The 20,189-nt window shown below is 42.8% G+C and overlaps 1 protein-coding gene across 5 annotated transcripts in view; it reads left to right on the top strand.

Annotated features, from left to right (window-relative positions):
• Positions 1 to 20,189, top strand: part of Dachs (unconventional myosin-IXb-like dachs) — a 90,849-nt gene that overhangs the window by 15,457 nt on the left and 55,203 nt on the right. For 4 of the 5 annotated variants that reach the window (XM_072002166.1, XM_072002167.1, XM_072002163.1 and 1 more), the window contains one exon: positions 15,395 to 16,566. In XM_072002166.1, coding sequence (XP_071858267.1) covers positions 16,200 to 16,566 — 367 coding nt within the window. In that variant the 5' untranslated portion in view covers positions 15,395 to 16,199. Of the gene's footprint in view, positions 1 to 12,842; positions 12,960 to 15,394; positions 16,567 to 20,189 lie in introns of all 5 variants that reach the window. The other variant, XM_072002164.1, reaches the window with a different exon arrangement.

Below are 20,189 nucleotides of genomic sequence, written 5' to 3' on the forward strand. Positions count from 1 at the left end.
TTGGATAATCAAGGAACTGCAGTAGAATATGAAGCTTCATCGTGATCCTTGGTTATAGTTCTTCCTGTTCGCAAATCGTCGGTGGATCATGGCGCAGAGTAACGGTGTCGGTTCCTCCGTCATGAATCATCGTGATTTGAAATTCATGATGTTCCCTGTTAATCACCGCTATCGTACCCTCGAGTTATCTTGTCTTTGCCTCTACCACGATATTGATTCGAATCCTCCTTTGTTGAACGCGAGAACCGTTTCGTTTCGCGATGGCGCGGTAATTTGTAAGGAGGATCCTTTTTTTTCCCCGAGTCAGCCGTTGTAACCGGGGAAAAGTTTAAGCCGAGAGTGTAGAAGGAGGACAAGAATGGGACCGTGAAGAGGACACGAGCGTGGAAACGGTGGCGGTACGCGGGGAATTCATAATGGTACTATGGCACATCTTAATAACCGTACTTAACGCTTTATCTTTACGACCGGAGCAGGGAATTCGCCGCGTGAAAAACCATAAAGGCCTTTCGGTTAGTTACGAAAGATCTGTGGGGCCGTTCCTCATCCGCGGGGCACCCGGTACATGGACAAAAGAAATTACTTCCTCGTCGGGGAGGAATACGCGACTCGCAGGCGGACTCTGATAGCCTCGCCCGGGGAATATGTAATCGGGGTCACGGGATTAATTTTGACGTGGAACTGTCATATCTTGACGGGCATTAAGCGAAGCAGCTTGAAGAATGGCCGGCGCGCTCGCGCCGCTAATGAAAGGTTTCCGCGAAATTGAGCAATCTGAGAAAGTAAACGCGCGTTTTAGACGTTCCGGTAATTTGGAGACATGGCCAGGATTTATGGTGTTGCGTAGCTGGAATGAATGTTATCGGATGGCTCGTTATCTTCCAACGTAATTTCAATGCTCGAGATTGCTATTTAAATTGAGTTTCGATCGTAAGAATTTCAAGTGGATTTTGATCGTTCTCATTCGACCTTTCAACACTAGAGCTGGTGATGATTCCCTAGTCATCGTATGGAACTTGTATTAAAGCAATCAAAGCGAAAGGTAGAGATAAATAAGCTGAAGTTATCACGATTTGCTGAATTTCATTTCAACGATGTTTCTGTCTTGATCTTAAAACGTTTTTCGTTTAGCAAAATGCTAGAACAAAGCATTCTACGCTTACTAGATTATCTCTGTGTTGAATTTAACGTACGATCAAAATCTTTCCATTCTCCGCTCTTCTCACGTAAATCCTCTATTGAATTAACAAGTTCTAACAATCTCACCCGGTATAGTTGCGATCGTACAACAATATGTATAATAGGATGCGATCACGCGGCTACTATCCAGTCTCCGTTGCTTCTCTACTTTGTTACCGACCGCTTCTTTATTCGGTATAGGCATGCTCTCTTGCAGGAGAAACGACGGGAGATTCACGGCAGATTACGCTTGTAGGAAACTGCGTGGAACTCTGGCGGCTGGTCAACTGCGATCAGGACACCCGTTACATTCTAAATACTTGTAAGCACGCCCTATTACCTGGCCGAGTTTAAACAGTATTACAATACAATAGGCATGACCACCCCTTTCTATGTTAACCTTGTCCTTTCGTGCCCCATAGACCGGCACGGGCGTTCGCATTGCAACACCATACAGGGTGTCCTTATCCATCGTTCTTCTTAAATCTCCTAATTAAAAATACGGATGTTCTAATACGGATAAATAATAATAAATACTATAATAAATAAATTCTATATCTAATATGTTGTATTCTAATACGGATAAATAATAATAAATACTATAATAAATAAAATAAAGAATAATAATAAAAATTAAAGAAACAAAGAATGATATAAAACATCTTTCTCTAAAAGACAAGTAAAAAATGTAGTGTGAATGGCTCGAAATGTGAAACACGCGAAATATGTTAATTTACATTCGCAGCCTACGCATATCGACGTCTGATTCGTTCGATTCGCAACAGCCGGAATTCGGTGCTCCCCTTCCTACGTCGGTTCGCCCTAAATTCGCATTGTTTCTGACATTGATAAAGCGGTAAAACTTTAATTCAACTATATCTTGTCCTCCAAATAAAACGCAAAATGTATTTCGATTTTGAGACTTTGTACATTTTTGCATATTTACAATTGCCACGTATGCAGGTAAAAACGGTAAACACTTGTAATATAATTCTAACTATAGGCTTCGTATAAGAGGCGGTTATAATCCAATGAAAGTCTACAGAAAGAAAACGTGATAAGTAAAGTCTTTCATACGTTCGTGTTCGAACAAGATCGAGTTTCAATCAAAAAATTAAGTATAAGTAGACTTGTCGTCTTCTCCTCGCGTGCTACACATTTTGTTTAATCTCTTGGAAATGAATCGGTATCACATTCCACGAGGTTTTATTAGCGTGGGAGTGAAAAGCTTACGAGGCCAACGAACGGCAAAGGAAACGGGTCGGCATGCAAATGTCCGGTTGCCGAAAACGGACAAATCATTGCCGGCCCACCCCCTCGATCTCACAGCGCTGGGGGGCACACGGCGGTGATAATTACTACAATTGCGGCGCGGTAATTCTGGTGTCTCGTAATTGTCGGCGTTACATCGTCGTGTTTCGAATGCAAATGCAGTTAAGGATCTAAGATGGTAGATTAGCGAGTACGTAACACGGGGAGGGGTTGGTGAAGGAAGGGGGGTTACGAGCGCGACGACGATGGTGCACGTGCACTGTGCATGCATGCGTGTGTGCATGTATCACACGACCCACCGTGGGGGTTGTCGGTTTTAAAGCCATGGCTTACTGTACTTCCGAGGGGAATCGAGGATGGTAAAATGTGGCTGAAGACGGGGTCAGAATTGAAATTTACGCGCGACTCGTTAACCCTGCTATTGGTGAACATGGTTAGACGTTATTCTAGGGCAATTAGACGTAATTGGATGGATATACATGCGATAATTTCTCGACTCTTTTAGGCGAGTCTGTTCTTGATACGTTGGTTAAGGTACATCGCTCTTTCGAAACGAATGATGCAGCATGAACGTCGTATGACGGAATTCGTGTCATCGGTATCAGTCGAGAAAGAGAAGAGAATAATCGACAATTAAGAATCATTAGAATTTCGAAATGTCGGTTTCCGAGGATTGACTTTCAAATAAATCGAACGAAGAACGTTTTAACTATTTCTTTATAGAAGTTGAAATAGAAGAGAAACACGGTAGCTCGATTAATTTTGGGGAAAAGAGCTGTTTCGAAGCAACCCTCGTCACAGATCCACCGTGGAGATAAATAAGCGACATCGGTTGCTGGATAGTCGGTTGCACGTTCTTGACTTTAAGCGGCGCCTCTTGCCAGCCCGGGATCTCTACCGTTCTCCAATGCCACCCGTTTCCCATTTGTTCGACGATCATCCAAACACAAGTTTATCAACGGTTCCCGCGCTCCTTGAAACTTCCCGCCGCGATACGTCACGTTCCAAACGGTCGAAGTTACTTTACGGTTCGGCCTCTCGCGGAGGAAGCGGTACAAATTACACCGATAATTCTCTCTGCCCTTTTCTCCGGGCTCCGGCTTCCCCGTCCTCGTTATTTTTTACTACACAGCCGCCGAGAAGTATCGCCTCTTCTGCCTCTCTTCCACCTCCGTGTAGCGTGCGTCTTTCGTACAAGAAAAACTTGTGAAACTCCATTAAGATGTCGAGCATCGGTGTCCGGTCGAAAAACGAGACGTCTCCTATCTTCGATGGGTGACAGCCAAGAGATGCCTTAATCGACCAAACTTAACGATCGCTCGGTGATTAAAGCCTATAATCCTTTCGGGACTTCTAACGACCTAAAACGGAATAACACGTTGTATTCTCATTCGGAATTCTCAATCACCGATTCAGCCTTTCGTCTCGGATGTTCAATTGCTACGTACGTCGTGGGTACGATCGGCTTGAATCTCTTTCAGTGCAGCGTGTAGTTGGACGCTTAGGACGTTTCTCATTCCATAGAAAGAGGATCTTCGACATTCTCCGTGCTCGTCCTTTCCCCGATACCCTTTGAAGCCGAATATCGGCGTTGCGATAATTGCGAGCGAGAGTCTAAGGTTCGTGCGCCAGCCGGACGCGATCTAAGATGAGAGATTAGCCGGTAAAGAGAGGGCCGTGAGTACGTACGGGCTTCTCTGTTGGTGTACGCGTGTAAATATGGGGCTGGTAAATAGGCACCGTGGCCGCGTCTTCTCTTTCTCCTTCATTTCCTTCTATCCTTTTTCTCCGAGTTGGTGCTAGCGGCTGCTAGCCATCGTTCCGTGTACCAGGATGCGCTCGTACACGTATCCTCTCGGCCTGAGAGCGGGATAGGTAGACGTTTAAGCTAGCCGGAGCCCATACGTATCGTTATCGTGGCATCGTCGTTTTAAGGCCGCGCGTTTGCAAAGGCGGTAGCACAGGCTGCTTGTTCCCTCGATCTTTGATCGTCCTCGATTCTCCAAGTGAATGATTCTCGATTTCAATATCCAGGGTAAACTACGGTTTTGCGGGTACCGGGGCTTTGGAATTCAGTTTTCGTAGATTTTTGAATAGTTCGCGATTTCTAAAGGTTCGAGATTTTCGGACTTGATTTCAGCGATCGTAGTGTAGGAACGTGGAAGCTAAATTGAATACTAATGGAATGATAGAAACTAAACTGAATTTCCTATTCACGCGGAATAAATAGAAAGCTTTGGAATTTAGGTTTTGTCTGGTACTTGAATAGTTTGCGATTTCTAGGGCTTGAATCGCGGCATTGTAATATAGACATGTATGTAGATTTTTATTCGTTAAATACGTGCGTACAAATCTACGCGCGATACATAGATTCTCTGAATTGTTCTTCGCTAACCAGCAATATTCGATTAATTGAATCAGGAGAATTTCAAATGTTGTACATATTTTCAATACGAAAAATTAGAAATTATACTTACTGGTTTATTTTTGTTTATCGAGATTCGATACGCTTTGAATCCATCGTTCTTTAATTTAACGTCGAGCAAGTACGATGGACAGGATCAGTATGTCAGTTGGCGGGCAGGAAAGCGGGCCTTCTAGTTATCGAAGCTGTTTCCTCGAAGGGGACACCGAGTCAAGCGCGTTTCCTTAATCCCTTCTGCTCGTGGCTTATCGGTCGACAGATCGTGATCGTCCAGCGCGACTGGCTGACACCGTGAAACATCGAGATTTAATTAGTCTAGAATCGCGCCACACGACGTCGTCGCGTGTGTCCCTCTGTATACGTGTCTCGACTTTTTACGGTTGTCACTGGGCACAGGTCAGCGGTCACAGGTTTGAAAAATATGGTGTTGAATCATAGGTGACCGCTCGTCGAGATCGCCTCAACGATAAGAAACTAGAAAGTCTGAGAGAACGAACGTGGCTTTGATTAAATTTGGGATTCGATCATTTCACAGAAATTGATACTTATCGTTACCGTGTTAGGACATGATCTTCGGTTGTACTATTTGATAGAGGCTATTAGCGTTTGGAAAGAAGAGATTTTTACAAGTCTCATTGATTTTTCAAGGGAATTCCATAGTTTCGTAAAAAACATCCGATTTTCGGTGGATGTAGCAGCGTGTAGATCCTAGTTCAGATAATGAACACAGACGACGAACACGAGAATCTTTATCGCCGCTTTGATTAATCCCTTCTACTCGCGTGTCTAAACTCTTGAATTATTTATAAACATCCCCTTCGACTTTGCCACGGTGAAGCCACTGACAGAACGTTCGTCATAAACGTCAGACGCAGGAGAGTCGCGGAGTTAAATTCGCGAACGCGTCGGTTATCGTTGGAACCCATCCGCCAGTTCTCCGGGACTTGATCGTAATTTATTATCGCGTTGCTGAGGTGAAATTAGCCTCCGACGAATTAAAGCGCACGGTTATAATACTTGCTACAAGACCGTACGCCGGAACAATAATGCCTCCTCCGATATTTTCTTTTTCTCGTGGGATGCGTGCGTGCACACGCGGGCGCGCGCGTCCTGGTACTCGCTCATTAAAGAATTAAGTGAAATCTTCGATGGATAAATTAACGATAAAAGATCTCCGGCCGCCGATCTTTCGTGCGTTACCTGTCTTGTTCCATCTTCTTTTCCCTCTCTTGCTCGGTTTCCAGTGTAAGGCCAAGGCTGTTTCGCGAGCTGGTGATGTTTTCAGCGTCGATGTGGGAGCGTCGAGTTTGGAGGGAGGGACCTCACCACTGGTCTGACCCTCTAATTATATGGTACATCGTGTACCGAGTGAACGCGGGTCGAGAGGTCACGGTTGCGAGAGGCACAAAGCATGCCACACGGGAGATATATCGAAAAATTCGCCAGGCCAGGGCAGCCATATTGGCTTTGGTTCAGGTTTTCGCGGCGGGTAGCCGACCTACGAAATTTACCGACCGTCCGATAATAATTATTCGCGCTTCGTGGACTCGTGGAGACTCTGCTGTCTGCGTGCATCGAGTCCAATGTTGGATGGCGATGGTTCGTCGTTTTCTTCGACTTGGTTCCTCGGAGTGAAGACGGGATGCGTGGTCGTAAGAGACGGATTGGACCTCTTCTCTCACGCGACACGGGTTCGCATCGAGTCTCCGATCCAAAAATGGAAGAGGGAGCTTGATGATCTCTCCTTCTACGGCTGGTGTTCATTTTTTCTCCGAGTCCATTTCTCAAATTTACGTTTGATATATGAAATCCGACTAAAAGTCCGAATAATAATAGTAGCAGAGCTAGAAACAAACCGATGCCAAACCGCGGGCAATAATTTTCGCGTAACGAAGCTGTGCGAGGTTCGTGTTTGGATCTTTCGCAAAAATTAGATCCAGGATGCGTAGTTTTGTCGCAAATTTACACACGTGTTTTAAATCTTCCAGATGTTGGTCAGTCGGAGTGCGTTTGCGTTCTTTACGTAAAATATGATCGCGGAACGTGGCTCGTTGCGCGATTTTTCGCTGGATCCAACCTTGATCCGTCCGGTATTCATTTCCGTGGACAGTGCTATCGATCTCGACTGCGGTTCTATCGAGGGACGCGCGATTCCGCGGCTTAAAATATTTTCTGACCGATTGGGCTTCAGGGATTTTTCAGGCATCGATGGAAAGTCGCCTGTCTGGTCAGCGGTTTTCTATTTTTTAACGGTCCGCTGGCCACGGTGACACCTGTTGCGGAGGATGGCCGTTCATCCGGGCCGTAGACGAAATCTCAATCGACGTGTCATCTTATACGAACATCCTGCACAGAGTCCTCGTACGAGGCTCATCTCACGGTCCGTTGCCCGTTGTCTGACAATCATCGAGCTAACTTACGTCGTTGGGCCATTAACTTTTCCTCCATTCTTTCCACCGTTTCCTTTCTACGAAGGATTCTAGAATCCTAGGAAATATTATTCTACAATACTTTTCGTCCATTAACTCCTCTTACATCGTGTACGATTTCAGAAAACGAACGTTTCACCCAATCTTTTCCTTCTTCCTTTTCCACGAAGCATTCTAGAATCATCAAGGATTTCCACTTCTTCCCTGATTCTCCGTTTCACAAATTACGTCGCGCACGATTCCATAGAATTATTCTTCCTCGTCTCCAGACTGAACATCTTCCATCTCCATTCATTACACGGGATTACGCGTTTCTCTTGGCATAGAACGGGCAGAACAAAACAGCGAATGCATTTCGCGCGACGAATACACGCGTTTATTAACGTAAAGACTTTTCTAAGAGCTCGTGCTCGTGTCGTTCAAGCGAGTAGAGGGACAAAGCGTGAAGCTGGCGGCGCCGACACCGTTCGACATCGAAAATTAAAGAACGTCTCCGCTTGGCTTGAGAGCGTAGCCTCGTTTACGCACGTTTGAATCGCGCGTACTTAATGAAAGAGGGCTAGTGCTAAGGGTTGGCGGATGTGGGGGTGGCACGGGGTAAAAAGCTCTCGAACGAGACGCTGCGTTCTCGCCGAATAAAGCTCGCTTGGCGAGCACGTCGGGAACAGGGTGGCCTTTGAAATATTCCAAGTGCGCCGCGGCTTATTTATTTCCGCGTTTTCTCGAGACGTCACCGCACGTCGCTGTTACAGCAGGGCTAGCCACCGAGCTTTTCTCCCTCTCTTTTACGCGTTTTTCCCTCTTTGGCCTCGTCGACGTTTTCCACGAGCAGACTTAGCAAGACTGGAATTTTAATTAAGCTTTTTTGCCATCCGTTGAATCCCTGTTCCGGCAAGGCAGCTCCAGAGGTCCCGTGGCCGCGGAAGAGATGCACGTTCGCGATCTAACGGGTGTCCTTGGGCTGGTGTGTGCGCCAGACGGCGGCGCCAAGATTCTTCGAAGGGCAGCCGCGTCGCGGCGATGACCCCGCGAACGGAATACAAATTGCTCGTCGCCTGTAAGCTTTTAATCCCACGGACTATTGGCTCGACTAATCGAGCCGCCCACTCCACCCACGTCCGTGAGATTCTTTCGTTGGGAACTGGGCCGATCCTAAGGCTACGAGTGTCAGGAACCGAATGAGAATTCGTTTGATATCGCCGCTTCTTCTTACAACCGGACGTTTAATGGAATCGAAATTTCGAGAAATTCGATTCTTTGAAACATCTAACGCAGAATATTCAAAAAAGTGTAATGTACAATCTTTAAAAATTTCTTTCGCGAGATAGAGTAAGTTTAACATGTTTTTTATCGAAACCTTCAGCCTAATTTCCACTCACACATTTCGTCATTTCTTTACTATATCTCTATTTTCGACGTTATTTTTGGTTTCGAGATAATAGTTGACTACAGTGATTTATGAACACGTTGAATACTACATAACGCATATTTGTACGTGACATTTTTCTTCATCTATATAGACAAAGCTTCGTAAATAATTCAGTAGAATTTTCTACAGTACAATATAGCATACGAATAAACAAGTATCACGTATACCGTGTAAAACGTGTTACACACGAGACTTGTTAAAATCCGAAATGGAAATAATTCAGAATTCACAGTACTATTTTCTTCGTGTATTTCTCATGTACGATTCTAAAGTGCGTTTCTCACGGTATCAAGCTCTGTTTCTCTGGTTCCAGTCCAGGCGTTTCGAAAACCTTTCCGTGACCTACACTGCCGCTGACCGCCTGGGGGATGCTAAGTAATAGCAGCGTAACATCAGCACGTCATCATCGACGCCGAGTGTGTACAACACACGACCCGGCACTTTGCTGCCCGCCTCACGCACCGATCCTTTCCTCCCTCTTCCAAACTTCCTCTTTTTTCTCTTGTTTTGCTTGATTATATACGTATACAGCTACATTTTGTTCCGTGGCCTCTCACGTTGCGCGTGTACGGGCCAAGACCTGCGTTTTGCCTCGTTTCGATCAACAGCTGTGTGAGTTCAAGCATCTTTTCAAATATCGGAAACATTAGCCTTTCAAATATCGCTGGAACCATCGACGGAATCTTTGAAAATTCATCGAATCTTCGGAAATCTGTAAAATCTTTCGAATCTCTGAAAACTCGCTAAAATTAGAAATAAAAATGTTCGATGATTGAAATATGTACGATGTCAGATTGTTCAATGAATTTGAGTATCGTTTTAATTTAATAGGTTTATAAGCGTGGGAAACTGACAGCCGGGGCGAGATAACGTTTTATTCCATCTAGGACTTTCCCTTCTTTCGGTATCACCGTTACGAAATTGCCAGGCCGTGGCTGGTTCGCGTAACGAGTTCACTAAGTGGAAGTTTTTAATGCGTGCCCGCGAGTGAACGCGAGTAAAATTGCTCTGGCCATCAGGGGCTCGCGAACAGAACCGGTGACGCTAAAAGTAGACCGGTGAAATTGATTTCTGCTCGTTCGACGCGTTATCGAGCTGATTAAGGTGCATCAGCGATTCTGTATAATTTACGAGGGGCCGATGGTCGCCGCGGGAAAATTGATTGATGAGTTTTGCGCGTTACATTCGGCTACCTTCGAAAATTCCACGATGTCCGGCATCGATTCGCTAACGTTTAAAAGTAAAAAATAAATTACACCGTAAATATATCAAGAAACTAATCGGTTGCAGAAAATTCATTTGTTTCCGTATTGGATTCAATCCAGGCTAACGATAAATAATCTAAATGATGAAAATGTATAATGTATAATCCCCGTTTATAAATATTAGCGTGTTATGAAAAAATTAGATAAATCAGAATGATTAATAGGGATTTAGTACAATTGTCGAGAATCATTATTTCATTTGAAACTTTATTCTATAAAGAAATCATACTGTGTTTAGTATAGGGATCTTAATCTCATCAATTATGTATTTAATTGAAGTTTTAATTAATCTCTGTCTTCGTATTACTACTTTTCTCATCGTATCTACTGTTATATGGTTCATGAATATTATAATCAAACTTGAATTTTAACCAGAGTTTCAGAGAGATCTAAAAATTATCGTTCTAATTTTGCTCAACAAGATTTAGTTTGAAACATCTATAGAACCATCTAGCAATTACTAATTTATTATTCCGTAATTCTCGCGGATAGTTTCTCTCAAACTTTTATTATGTATTTTATATCCTTATTTTCCATGAATTAAAAATTCTCATTGGTAATCCCCTTTTTTAATTTACTTCGATTATTCTAATATTTATGAACGATGTTGAATATCCACGTGACATGGTAATTTATACGCCCTCCAATATTATGTTATCCGGAAGTACGTGATTGTGCTCGACACCCAACACGCATTTGGGATTTGCGCGAGTATGGCGTGGAAAAATCCATTTTCGGATGGAGGGTTAAAATTACTATTCCATTCGATCCGGTTGGATAAGAGGTCGACGATGAGGATGAACATGAGCGTCTGGTCGAAAGAGGAACGTAATCGGGTAAATCCTATCGAATAGCCCTGGTAACACGATCTACACGTGCGATAAGTACTTTATAATCACCCTGTGTACTCGGTAGGCGGCAGGGACGTGGGGTTGGCTGCATTCCTATACTCCCAGAGGGAGAAAACGCAACGCGAGGGAGGTTAAGATGATAGACGAGCCGATACGTTCCCACGCGGTCCCGCGAAGATGTCTGAAACTCGTGTTGCCTCTATCTCTCGTTCGCCTGTTTCTTTTCTTCCTTAGCACCGGTGTAGTGGGCGGTTATAAGGCCCCGAGGGGCCAACTGGGGCCCTAATCACAGGCTCGCCCTCGCTCGTACGCAGAACGTATGCGTTCGCGTTTCTTAAACGCGCTATACGAATGGTCTCTCCGGTTAAAAGCTGGAGTGTAACGCGAACGTTCTTAAATACACGCTGTTAACTCTCCCCCATCCACGGGATGGTTCCCACCCTTCCGCCAACACTACGATGCCTGTTTCGCTTTCTCTTCCTTTTCTCTTCAACCATCTTTTACCACGAGAGAATACCTCTCTCTCGTTTTCCTTTGTTTCGCTATCTTAATCCCTTCTCCTCCACCGCCAACCACATCGTCCCGTTCTTCTCGTTGTTTCGTCCTCGCAGGTAGTTATTTATGCTCTTTCGTATCGCTCGTTTTTCCTGCCACTTTCCACGACGATGTCCATTCTCCTCCCTCTGTCTCCCGTTTCTTTTCACCTTCCGGTTTTTTACCATTCGCCAGACTACACGTCAGATTATTCCGTTACTCTTACACAAGTTGTTGGCTTTTTCTTTCTTGCTTCTTTATCGGAAGGATCTACTCGAAAATATCCTTCGCCCTCCTTAATTTCCGTAGCTTTCGGACTTTACACGTTGTTCTACATGCTCATTTTCTCCCGTCCCTCCGCCGCTTCGTTTTCTTCTCTTCTCTGTGTGCATCTATCTCTCCCACGACTCGCAGACACGAGGGTGCAGAGCAGGATGCTTGGTGTCCGCGTTGCATATTATATGCCCGGACCGGCGCGATACACGCGCGGTTTACACGCACACTCAGATACACGTTGAACGGCTTACACGGCCGACGAAATAAAATTATCGCGAGCGCTTTACGTTCTAAGGTAAATCTCCGGGAGAGGGGGCGAGCGGTTAAACTAACTTTCGCGTGGCCAGCGCTTTCGTTCGCTCTTTACTGCCGCGCCGGTATCGATTTACGAGAATCGAGACCTTGCCTCGCCTTCAGCGCTAAAGTTGCCGTTTAAAATTAGGACCGGATATTGGTATTTGCAAATTTTCGCAATAATAGAGAGTAGTTTTTGTCTTCGACTTTTATTCACTATAATATTGGATCTAATATTGGCTTTTTCGGGTATTAGGTTCGCTATATTTCTATTTATTCTAAATGTATCAAAGCACTTGTATAACGCTGATAGTTTCTTAAATTTCAGAATAATTTGTCTTTCGAGGATAAAGAAAAATGACAGTGGAGAACAAAGAGGCCTTCATCTATCTTCAATTTTTACGTTTATTACATAGATGTTAATTAATCACATTCAAGTACATTACATTTCTTACAAAATTTGATATTATGAGAATGAAATGTAGAATCTGCTGAAACATTAAACTTCATTGTATGTAGAGATACTTTTTGTAGCCACGGATTTTAAACCAAAGAGCGGTATTTGTGAAAATTTTCTGATAGACGTTGAAAATTTATCTCTTTTTTATCTTTCCCAAAATTTTCTGATAGTCTTGAAATTTTATCTCTGTTTTATCTTTCGAGGCATGTCGACACGTAAAAAATTTTGAGAATTTCGCAGCGCACTACTGCCAGAGAGAAACCTTTTGATTCGCAATAATCGCAAGGCAGAGAAAATATGGATCACGAGGGAAGTATAACTAGCTGTTAGTCGATCTTGGCTCTCGTCGCCCGCGGGACTTGTAAGGCAAAGGACGAAATTTATCTCGCACTAATACGCTTTAAACTCATTGGACGTAAATTTATCAGGCGGCCGTGAGGTTCCCGCGCTGTCGCCCCGGGCTCTGCTTTTCGACGTGGAGGAGAGGCGAGGTCAGAGACTCGGATGTACGAACGGAAGAGCAGCGAGCACAACACGAGCACAAGGTGTGCCTTGATCGTTAACAGTTCGAAGTTATTTTTGCAATTATCATTGTTAAAAGGGAAAAATAAGATCTGTCTATCTTTTCTTAAATTTTTTATTAAATCATTTTTCTTCTTCCTTAATCTCTTCTAATCTCAATCTTTTCTTAAATTTTCTTGGAAGTACAAATTGCTAAGTATTATTCAAATTCACACGAAGAGTTGAAAGTTATGTCTTCTAATATTAAAACACGATACTATATACGTACACGTAAGTAAAAACACTTGTAGCATATTTCTTCCACGTAAATCTGAGTCTTACGTGTCATCCTGGTTTTGGAAAAAACAAAACGCTTGTGATATTTTTCGCTGGTCCCTTCATGTTCTAGGATATTCATTGAATTATGATGATATTTTTCACACTTGTTATTTATGCATACACGAATTCTATGTACGAGTTCTTTTTTGTTTCACAACACACGATAATTCAGACGTAGTTAAGTAATTCACCAAATGAAAAATCGCTGGTCAGGTCTTCTCGGACGATCTACGACGATTCGGTCGATTGGCCGGTTAGATTTCGTGGGAGATAGGCAAAGGAAGGCATCGATTCGATGAAACGAACGGTTTCCTGGTGTCGGAGATTCCAATCTCAATCTTTATTCGTGTATTGAACTACCGGTGGTCCCCGGATCGTCGAGTGGATCCACGAATACTGTAATTCACCGTGGGTGGCACGTGTCGAGTCACCGTACCTTCCCTCTTATTCATCGCGATGTTTATGCATCGCGATTTAAAGCGACGTCCACACGGCGATCGAACGTATCACGGCTCCTATGGGACTTTCTGATGAATGTTTTCCGCACGATAACGAACCACAGCTCGCGGATTAACATCGAGGTAACGGTATTTCCCTACATGACGATTGAGACGATCAGGCAATCGAGAGTGGCATTTAGTACGCCTAATTGGACGTTATCGATGATCTTTGAATAATAGAAAAGGAATGATTTGTACGAAACGATAGGGCACTAAATCAGACTGTAGTTTCTAGGTCGGTGGTTAATAAATAAATTAGAGATGGAATATTTTGCGTTACTTTCCTAATACAGGGCGACACAAACGTAGCTCGATTCGTTGAACGTTAAATATTTAGAAACTGGACGGTTAAAAATTAATTTCTGTGTTGGAAAATATTATTGGGAATAATAAAATAATAATTTGTTTAGAATTATCTTTTCTAGCAAATATTTATAATTTTAAACCGATTTACTTTAATGTTGCTATACGGTAAAAAAGTGATGTAAAACTTTCGGTGACATATCCGTGTCATTGTGTACGATTCTTAAGATATCGAAGAAGATTCCATAAACGACAATAATGTGTGTTGACGATTAAGCAGGATTAACCAAGGGCTACGGCGTGTTCGCGTGTTGTAGGACCGTCAACGCTACCGATCGGCTTGTCGCGAGACTTTTTCAGTCGAATCGACGGCGTGTTTTCGTTAATTAATGTTCTAGGTTCGTCTTACATTCTCTCTGTATGGCGATGTTGGCTAATCTTTCTTGGAAACGACGAAACAAGTTTGGCGAACTTACCTTTCTCGCAAGCACATCATCGTTGGCAGAATTCACCGAGTTAACTAAACAAGATCATAAAACAAGAAAAAAAAAAATGCTTTATCGATGAGCGTCCTTTTAAATGTACAAAAAAGGTTTAACAGTTGCGACGAAATTGAACGTGAAAGGAATATTGCGCGGCGTGTAAAAACTGAGCAATGCTGGAAAATACGTCAACGCGTCGGGGTTGAATGAAAACGTGTATTGTTACTGTAACGGTGGTAACGGGACCGTTAATATGTTTATTGTTGGCCAACCCTCTAAAATGGAAATGGTCGCGCTATTAAATCGTACTGCTGTCTCCCATAATCCCATGAATATCCGCTATAACTCTTAGCATACCGTTGTTTTATTCGTGTCTCATAAACGAGGAAATGTATCAATTTCCACGCTGGGAATTCAAAGTTCTATTATTAACCGAAACGACACTTTTTATCGTTGCACCGATGAAAACAAAAAAAGCTTTCAGCAACTGGGAAAAAGAGGCGCGTATTCGAGTTGGAATGCCATTCAATCAAAATTTGTAGCATTTTTTAAATTGAATCGCGTAGAAATCAAATTGGCGATAACTAAAGAAACGAAAACATAAAAGAGATTCGTTTGCCTTGCTAAACACTCTAACGAATATTTTAAATATTTAATACATTTCTGCATACTACGTACATTCTGTGCATTGCCAAATTTGTATATATCAAAAATTCATAAACACTCACAGTTTAGTTATTACAAACGACGATTTCTTGTAACTAAAAAGAGAAAGATAAAGAGTCGATAGAAATAGAGAAACATCAGATTCTGAGGTAAACCTGTGGCTCACAAGCGACGTCTTTCCTTTTCCAGGACACCCAGAGGACCTGTCGTCTCGTCTGGAAGAACGATGGCGCGGAAGTGTGTGAAACGTAAGCGATCTCCCTGTACCGTGGAAACACCGTTGGAAAGTCGGTTCTGGACGCGATCAACAGCGAAAGCATGGAACAGAGCGGGCAAAGCTGAAGCGCGAAATGTCGAATCGGGTGAAAGCCGAGTATCAACGCTTGCGACGTGATCCGGATCGATGCCGATCTACCGGTGTGTGGACGATCGATTTCACGGAGATTACGAAACGGATGTGTTTGAATTCGAGCCACGTACCACGCTGAGTCGAACAACTCCTGGAGGAAATCTTTGAGGCTTGACTATCATCCAAGAGCGAAGGTGTGGATGCTTTCGTAGTCAATAAACCGATTCGCTGGGTGTTCGATTCAATTAGCAACCTGGGAGAAATCGAGAACGAAGGCGCCGTTGAAGTCACCTTCCTTGCCAAGTGGAAAAAAATATCTGCCAAGCAATATGCCTGGAACAACAGTGGTACGCGTGAAGGAGGTCGCGCTTCGGGCGACCGACTGCTTCCGAGATGAAATCCTATTAATCGAGATGAAATCTCATTAAGGCCGTGTCGCCCCTCTGCTCTAGGGGTGAGATCGACGAAGCAGGCCGTCACTCGCGCCGCGGAAAATTAACTGTTCGGCCGCGAACACCGCAAGAAAAGCGGCCAAGAAAGACGGAGGGAATAAAAGAGAAAGAAGCAGCTTTTGCGTGAAGCAACTTGAGACTCGTTTCCTGGCCAATTAGAAACGGTTTTCTGAGGCAAAGGGCCGGGATTAATATGTGCTTTGGACGAGTGCCGCGAGCTGGAAGTTGCCAGAGCGGCGTGAACACCGACGACAGCTGTCGAAAGGAAGACGAGGGGATCGTCGAGCGGTGCTGGTGGTCCTGGAGATCCTATCCCGCGGGAATGGGGATGCTCTTGCCCGACGAGACTTACGAGGAGCGTTCCTCATCATCGAGACGAAGCTCCTGCCCGAATGTTCTCGCGGACATCGACGAGGTCGAGGCGGCCAAGGCTTTGGCCGCATTCAGAAAGTGCGACGAGTTCCTCAAGAGACATGGGATCAGGCCGGAGTTCTTCTGCAGGCACAGAGAACGTCTCGCGTTACAGACTTGGCTGTTACAGAGGTCTAAGCTGTCTTCTGGTGAGTCTTAATATAGTTGTCGTTTCTTACAAAAATGTCGGAGAGGACGTTGTATAGGATGATACACAAGCCCTGATTTCAACGCTTGAAATAAAATTATTAGGGATAGTGGGATAGATAAATAAACTGTTAAATTGACATACGTGAAATGTCTCAAAAACCAAACTAATTTCTTCAGAATTCAATGCAATTTTTAAATCAATTTCATCGATCAGTTTTGTTATTTCAGATTTATAAGGATTGTTAAATCTAAAATTAAGAAATTCTTAAAATTGTTATAGTATCATCGCCAATCACGAGGAAAATCAACTAGTAGATAGTTCTATCGCCGTGGAACATAGGAATTGCAAGCGAACAGAGTATAGGGACGATAAATCGAGTTCCATAACGTTGATCAAACTTGGTTTCATTTTATGGGACTTTATGGGATAGACATCACGATGCACCTGGCTGGCGCGAAGGCTCCGCGTTGCGGGTAATAGATTTACGTAGGAGGAACGAACAATCGCGGATGACAATTTACGGGGAACAGCGAGCGGATCGTTTCAAGCTGTTCCATGCATCGAAAATAGAAACGGTTCAATTGACTGGGATCGGGACGGGACCAGTTAAATCGACGTTTCTCGTTACTTTCACCGACTGTTATTTTGTTGCGGCGATTTTTTCGCACAATGAAACGCATCGTTCTGGTAATTGGATATCTCTTTCTTAAAATTTATGCTTTTTCACCTGCGTGAATCATGATTGCTTAGATTTATACCTGTCCGAACCGAATTCTTTAACAGATATTCTTTGCTTCTAAACTAAAACTTGAAATTACACTTTGAGTTATTTAAATTCTGAAAAAAAATCTGTTTAAAATTGAGTAATCGTGTGGAAATACCAGTATGATATAGAAGGTGTCTTAGTAGTTTCTTTCTTGCAAACTTAGAGTTTCGTTAAGAGGTCAGAATAAAAATACGAAATATTGGTTTCTTGTAGCTCTTGGTCTTATGTCAGAGATCGAGAAACTTTCACAGAAAAATATATGAAACAAGTAAATATCGGCACACGTGGTGAACTAATATGAGTGATTGATTGATTAGGATGGAATAGAATGAAAATCACCTTTCTGAAGTAATGAATTTAATTTTTTCGTGCTGTCAGCTAAACCTAGAGAAACTAGAATACCTTGTATATATTTATATATCTATCTTTCTCTCATACCTCATGAAAAAGAGCTCCACCTGCTGATAGTCGATTAACAGCTAATCGAGTGTGGATCATCGCCAAAGTTGCCTGAAACTGTCGGTCGATTTTTGCATTGGCTAAGTGGGGAAACAAGATTCGATCGATAAATAGGGGCCAACGGCATATGGAGCCTCTCTTTGATGTTAATTTCGATTTCGACGGCGGCCGGGTGCCGGCGATAATTTTGTTAGCCGGGCGTACTTAACGATCGCGGGCCCGTGAAACGCGGAAATATCGCAATTCGTGCCGTGACCGCCGCGAGACTACCGGAGGGCATTAATTTTTGTTTTTAACGAGCTTTGCGTATTTATGCAGCGGGCCGCATTAGCACAATTGATTTAATGCGGCGCATTAATCTAGCCCTGTTCAGGCTCGTGTAAATTATGATTGGAAAAGTTAATTTGTTCCCCTTCTGTTGTCGTCGACTCGGAAACTATCCTTCATTGATCAGATTTTATAGCAATTTCCATCCTACTTTCACTTCATTGTTTGTCGCGTTTTATTGTCCTTCCTTTGTTCCATTGTTTGTAGTGATTAACACATTAAGAATCGACGTGGTATTTTACTCAACATTTCATTTCCAATTGTCTTTCTCGCTTTTAATGTACGTTATTGAATTCTGTCTCTAATATCGTATTTATAAAAGGCAGTTGAAATGATTTGCTTGATATTTCTTCCTTCATATTGATCCGACAATCTTGCGAAGAAGATTTCAATGTAGCAATTGAAATCCTGGATAAAATTAAATTTTCATGTAAACATCTGTAATCGATTCCAAATACTAAAATATAATCACAAAACTATGGAAATCTAGAACAAAATCATCTGAACAAACATGGTGTTTATGTATCTCACTCTTAGAAGAAAATTCTATTATTTATCCACCTCCTCAATTAATATTATTATCTTACTATTTGGGTTGGGCGTGACCGAGAAATAATTTTCATTTGCTCTCGTAATAGCAAGGTTTTTAAGTATCTATTATCCTTTACGGGATAAGAATGTTTATGGAGATAAAGTATGCGGTGAGGAAAGAATGTAATTAAACCATAAAGAGCGCCAGTTGCGTTCTTACGGTTTCGCGTTTTTACGCGCAAAATTTAATGCGAATGGATTACGCGCAAACGTGAGCAACGTCTGCGCGTTACGAAAACGTAACCGCTTCCGGTTATCTCAAGAGGTGAGCTGTTGCCTGTTTAGAAACAACCTCTGAAAACTTTTACACGGTAATAAATATTGCTGTTACACTGAGTTCTCCGCGTAATTCGGAAAGCTTCCGCAACTCGAAATTGGAATTCAGTCGTTTCCGAAGACTACTATATTCGATTTTTCTTCCTCCCTCAAAATTTTTACGTAAACTTTTCCCTTCTGTCATCTTTCTAACGAGTTTAAATAACGTATTCATCAGAAGTTTCGAAGCCTTCTATATCTCCAAACGATTATCTCTCGTAGAATCGCTTCATCATGCAAATAAGTGTTTAGCCCGTCGACAATAATTGACAACGCAATTCCCGTGTGGCACAATGTTTCGAAATCGGATCGATCAGCGTAAATACGATGTGTTTGTTCGTTCTCTGTGTCTGAACGCGACAAATTATGGAACTCAGCACCTCGAGCCATTACACCTTGTATTTCGAGCAAGCGTTAGTTTAAGAGGCGCTGTTACATCATCATCACGACGCCAGTTAATGTATCAAAGAGCTAGTTGAATGCGGTAACATTCGCGCTAATCTTGTTTGACGCCTAGAACGAATACTCATAGTGAATACAGAAAGTTCCGTGCCGGATCTGGTTTCGTTAAAATGCCTCCTTTCTGGCGAACTGCTTATTAACAAGTTTCGTGTCATACGTACTTATTGTTGGTCGTACATGTTAAATTTACTATTCATTCCGTTCTGAGCATAAGCAGTTCTGTTACGATGTATTATTATCGTTTGGTTTGAAATTGATCAATTTGAAAATGGGGACAAACGAACCGAGAACGTAAACATGGAATATAACAATCTCCTTTCATCATAAGTCATTTCTGTTATCTTATGTTCCGCTTTCGATATTGTTTCCTAACGAAACTAACACAGTGCTATATGAGAGTCTTATTACGTTCAATCTAATTTACATTTAAATTAAATTTATGTTTTAATTTATATGTTGTAATTTATATGTTTTTCTTTGCCTATATCACTTGTTGAAGTGGTCACCACTTCTAAGAAAACTCTACATTTGGTCTTTTAGTTTTCTCAAGCACTGAAGCCATTGACAGCGTATAGACAAAAAACTGCGTCGAAGGCAAACCATAAACAGTACACAGGCAACGTTGGCTTCAGGGTTTTCAGTCATAGGGCAACACTGGTAGTGTGCGGATTTGGATCAGCTCAATTATATTCCGATTTGTA

Source organism: Bombus fervidus, chromosome 4, assembly GCF_041682495.2.
Source record: "Bombus fervidus isolate BK054 chromosome 4, iyBomFerv1, whole genome shotgun sequence".
Taxonomy (NCBI): Eukaryota; Metazoa; Arthropoda; class Insecta; order Hymenoptera; family Apidae; genus Bombus; species Bombus fervidus.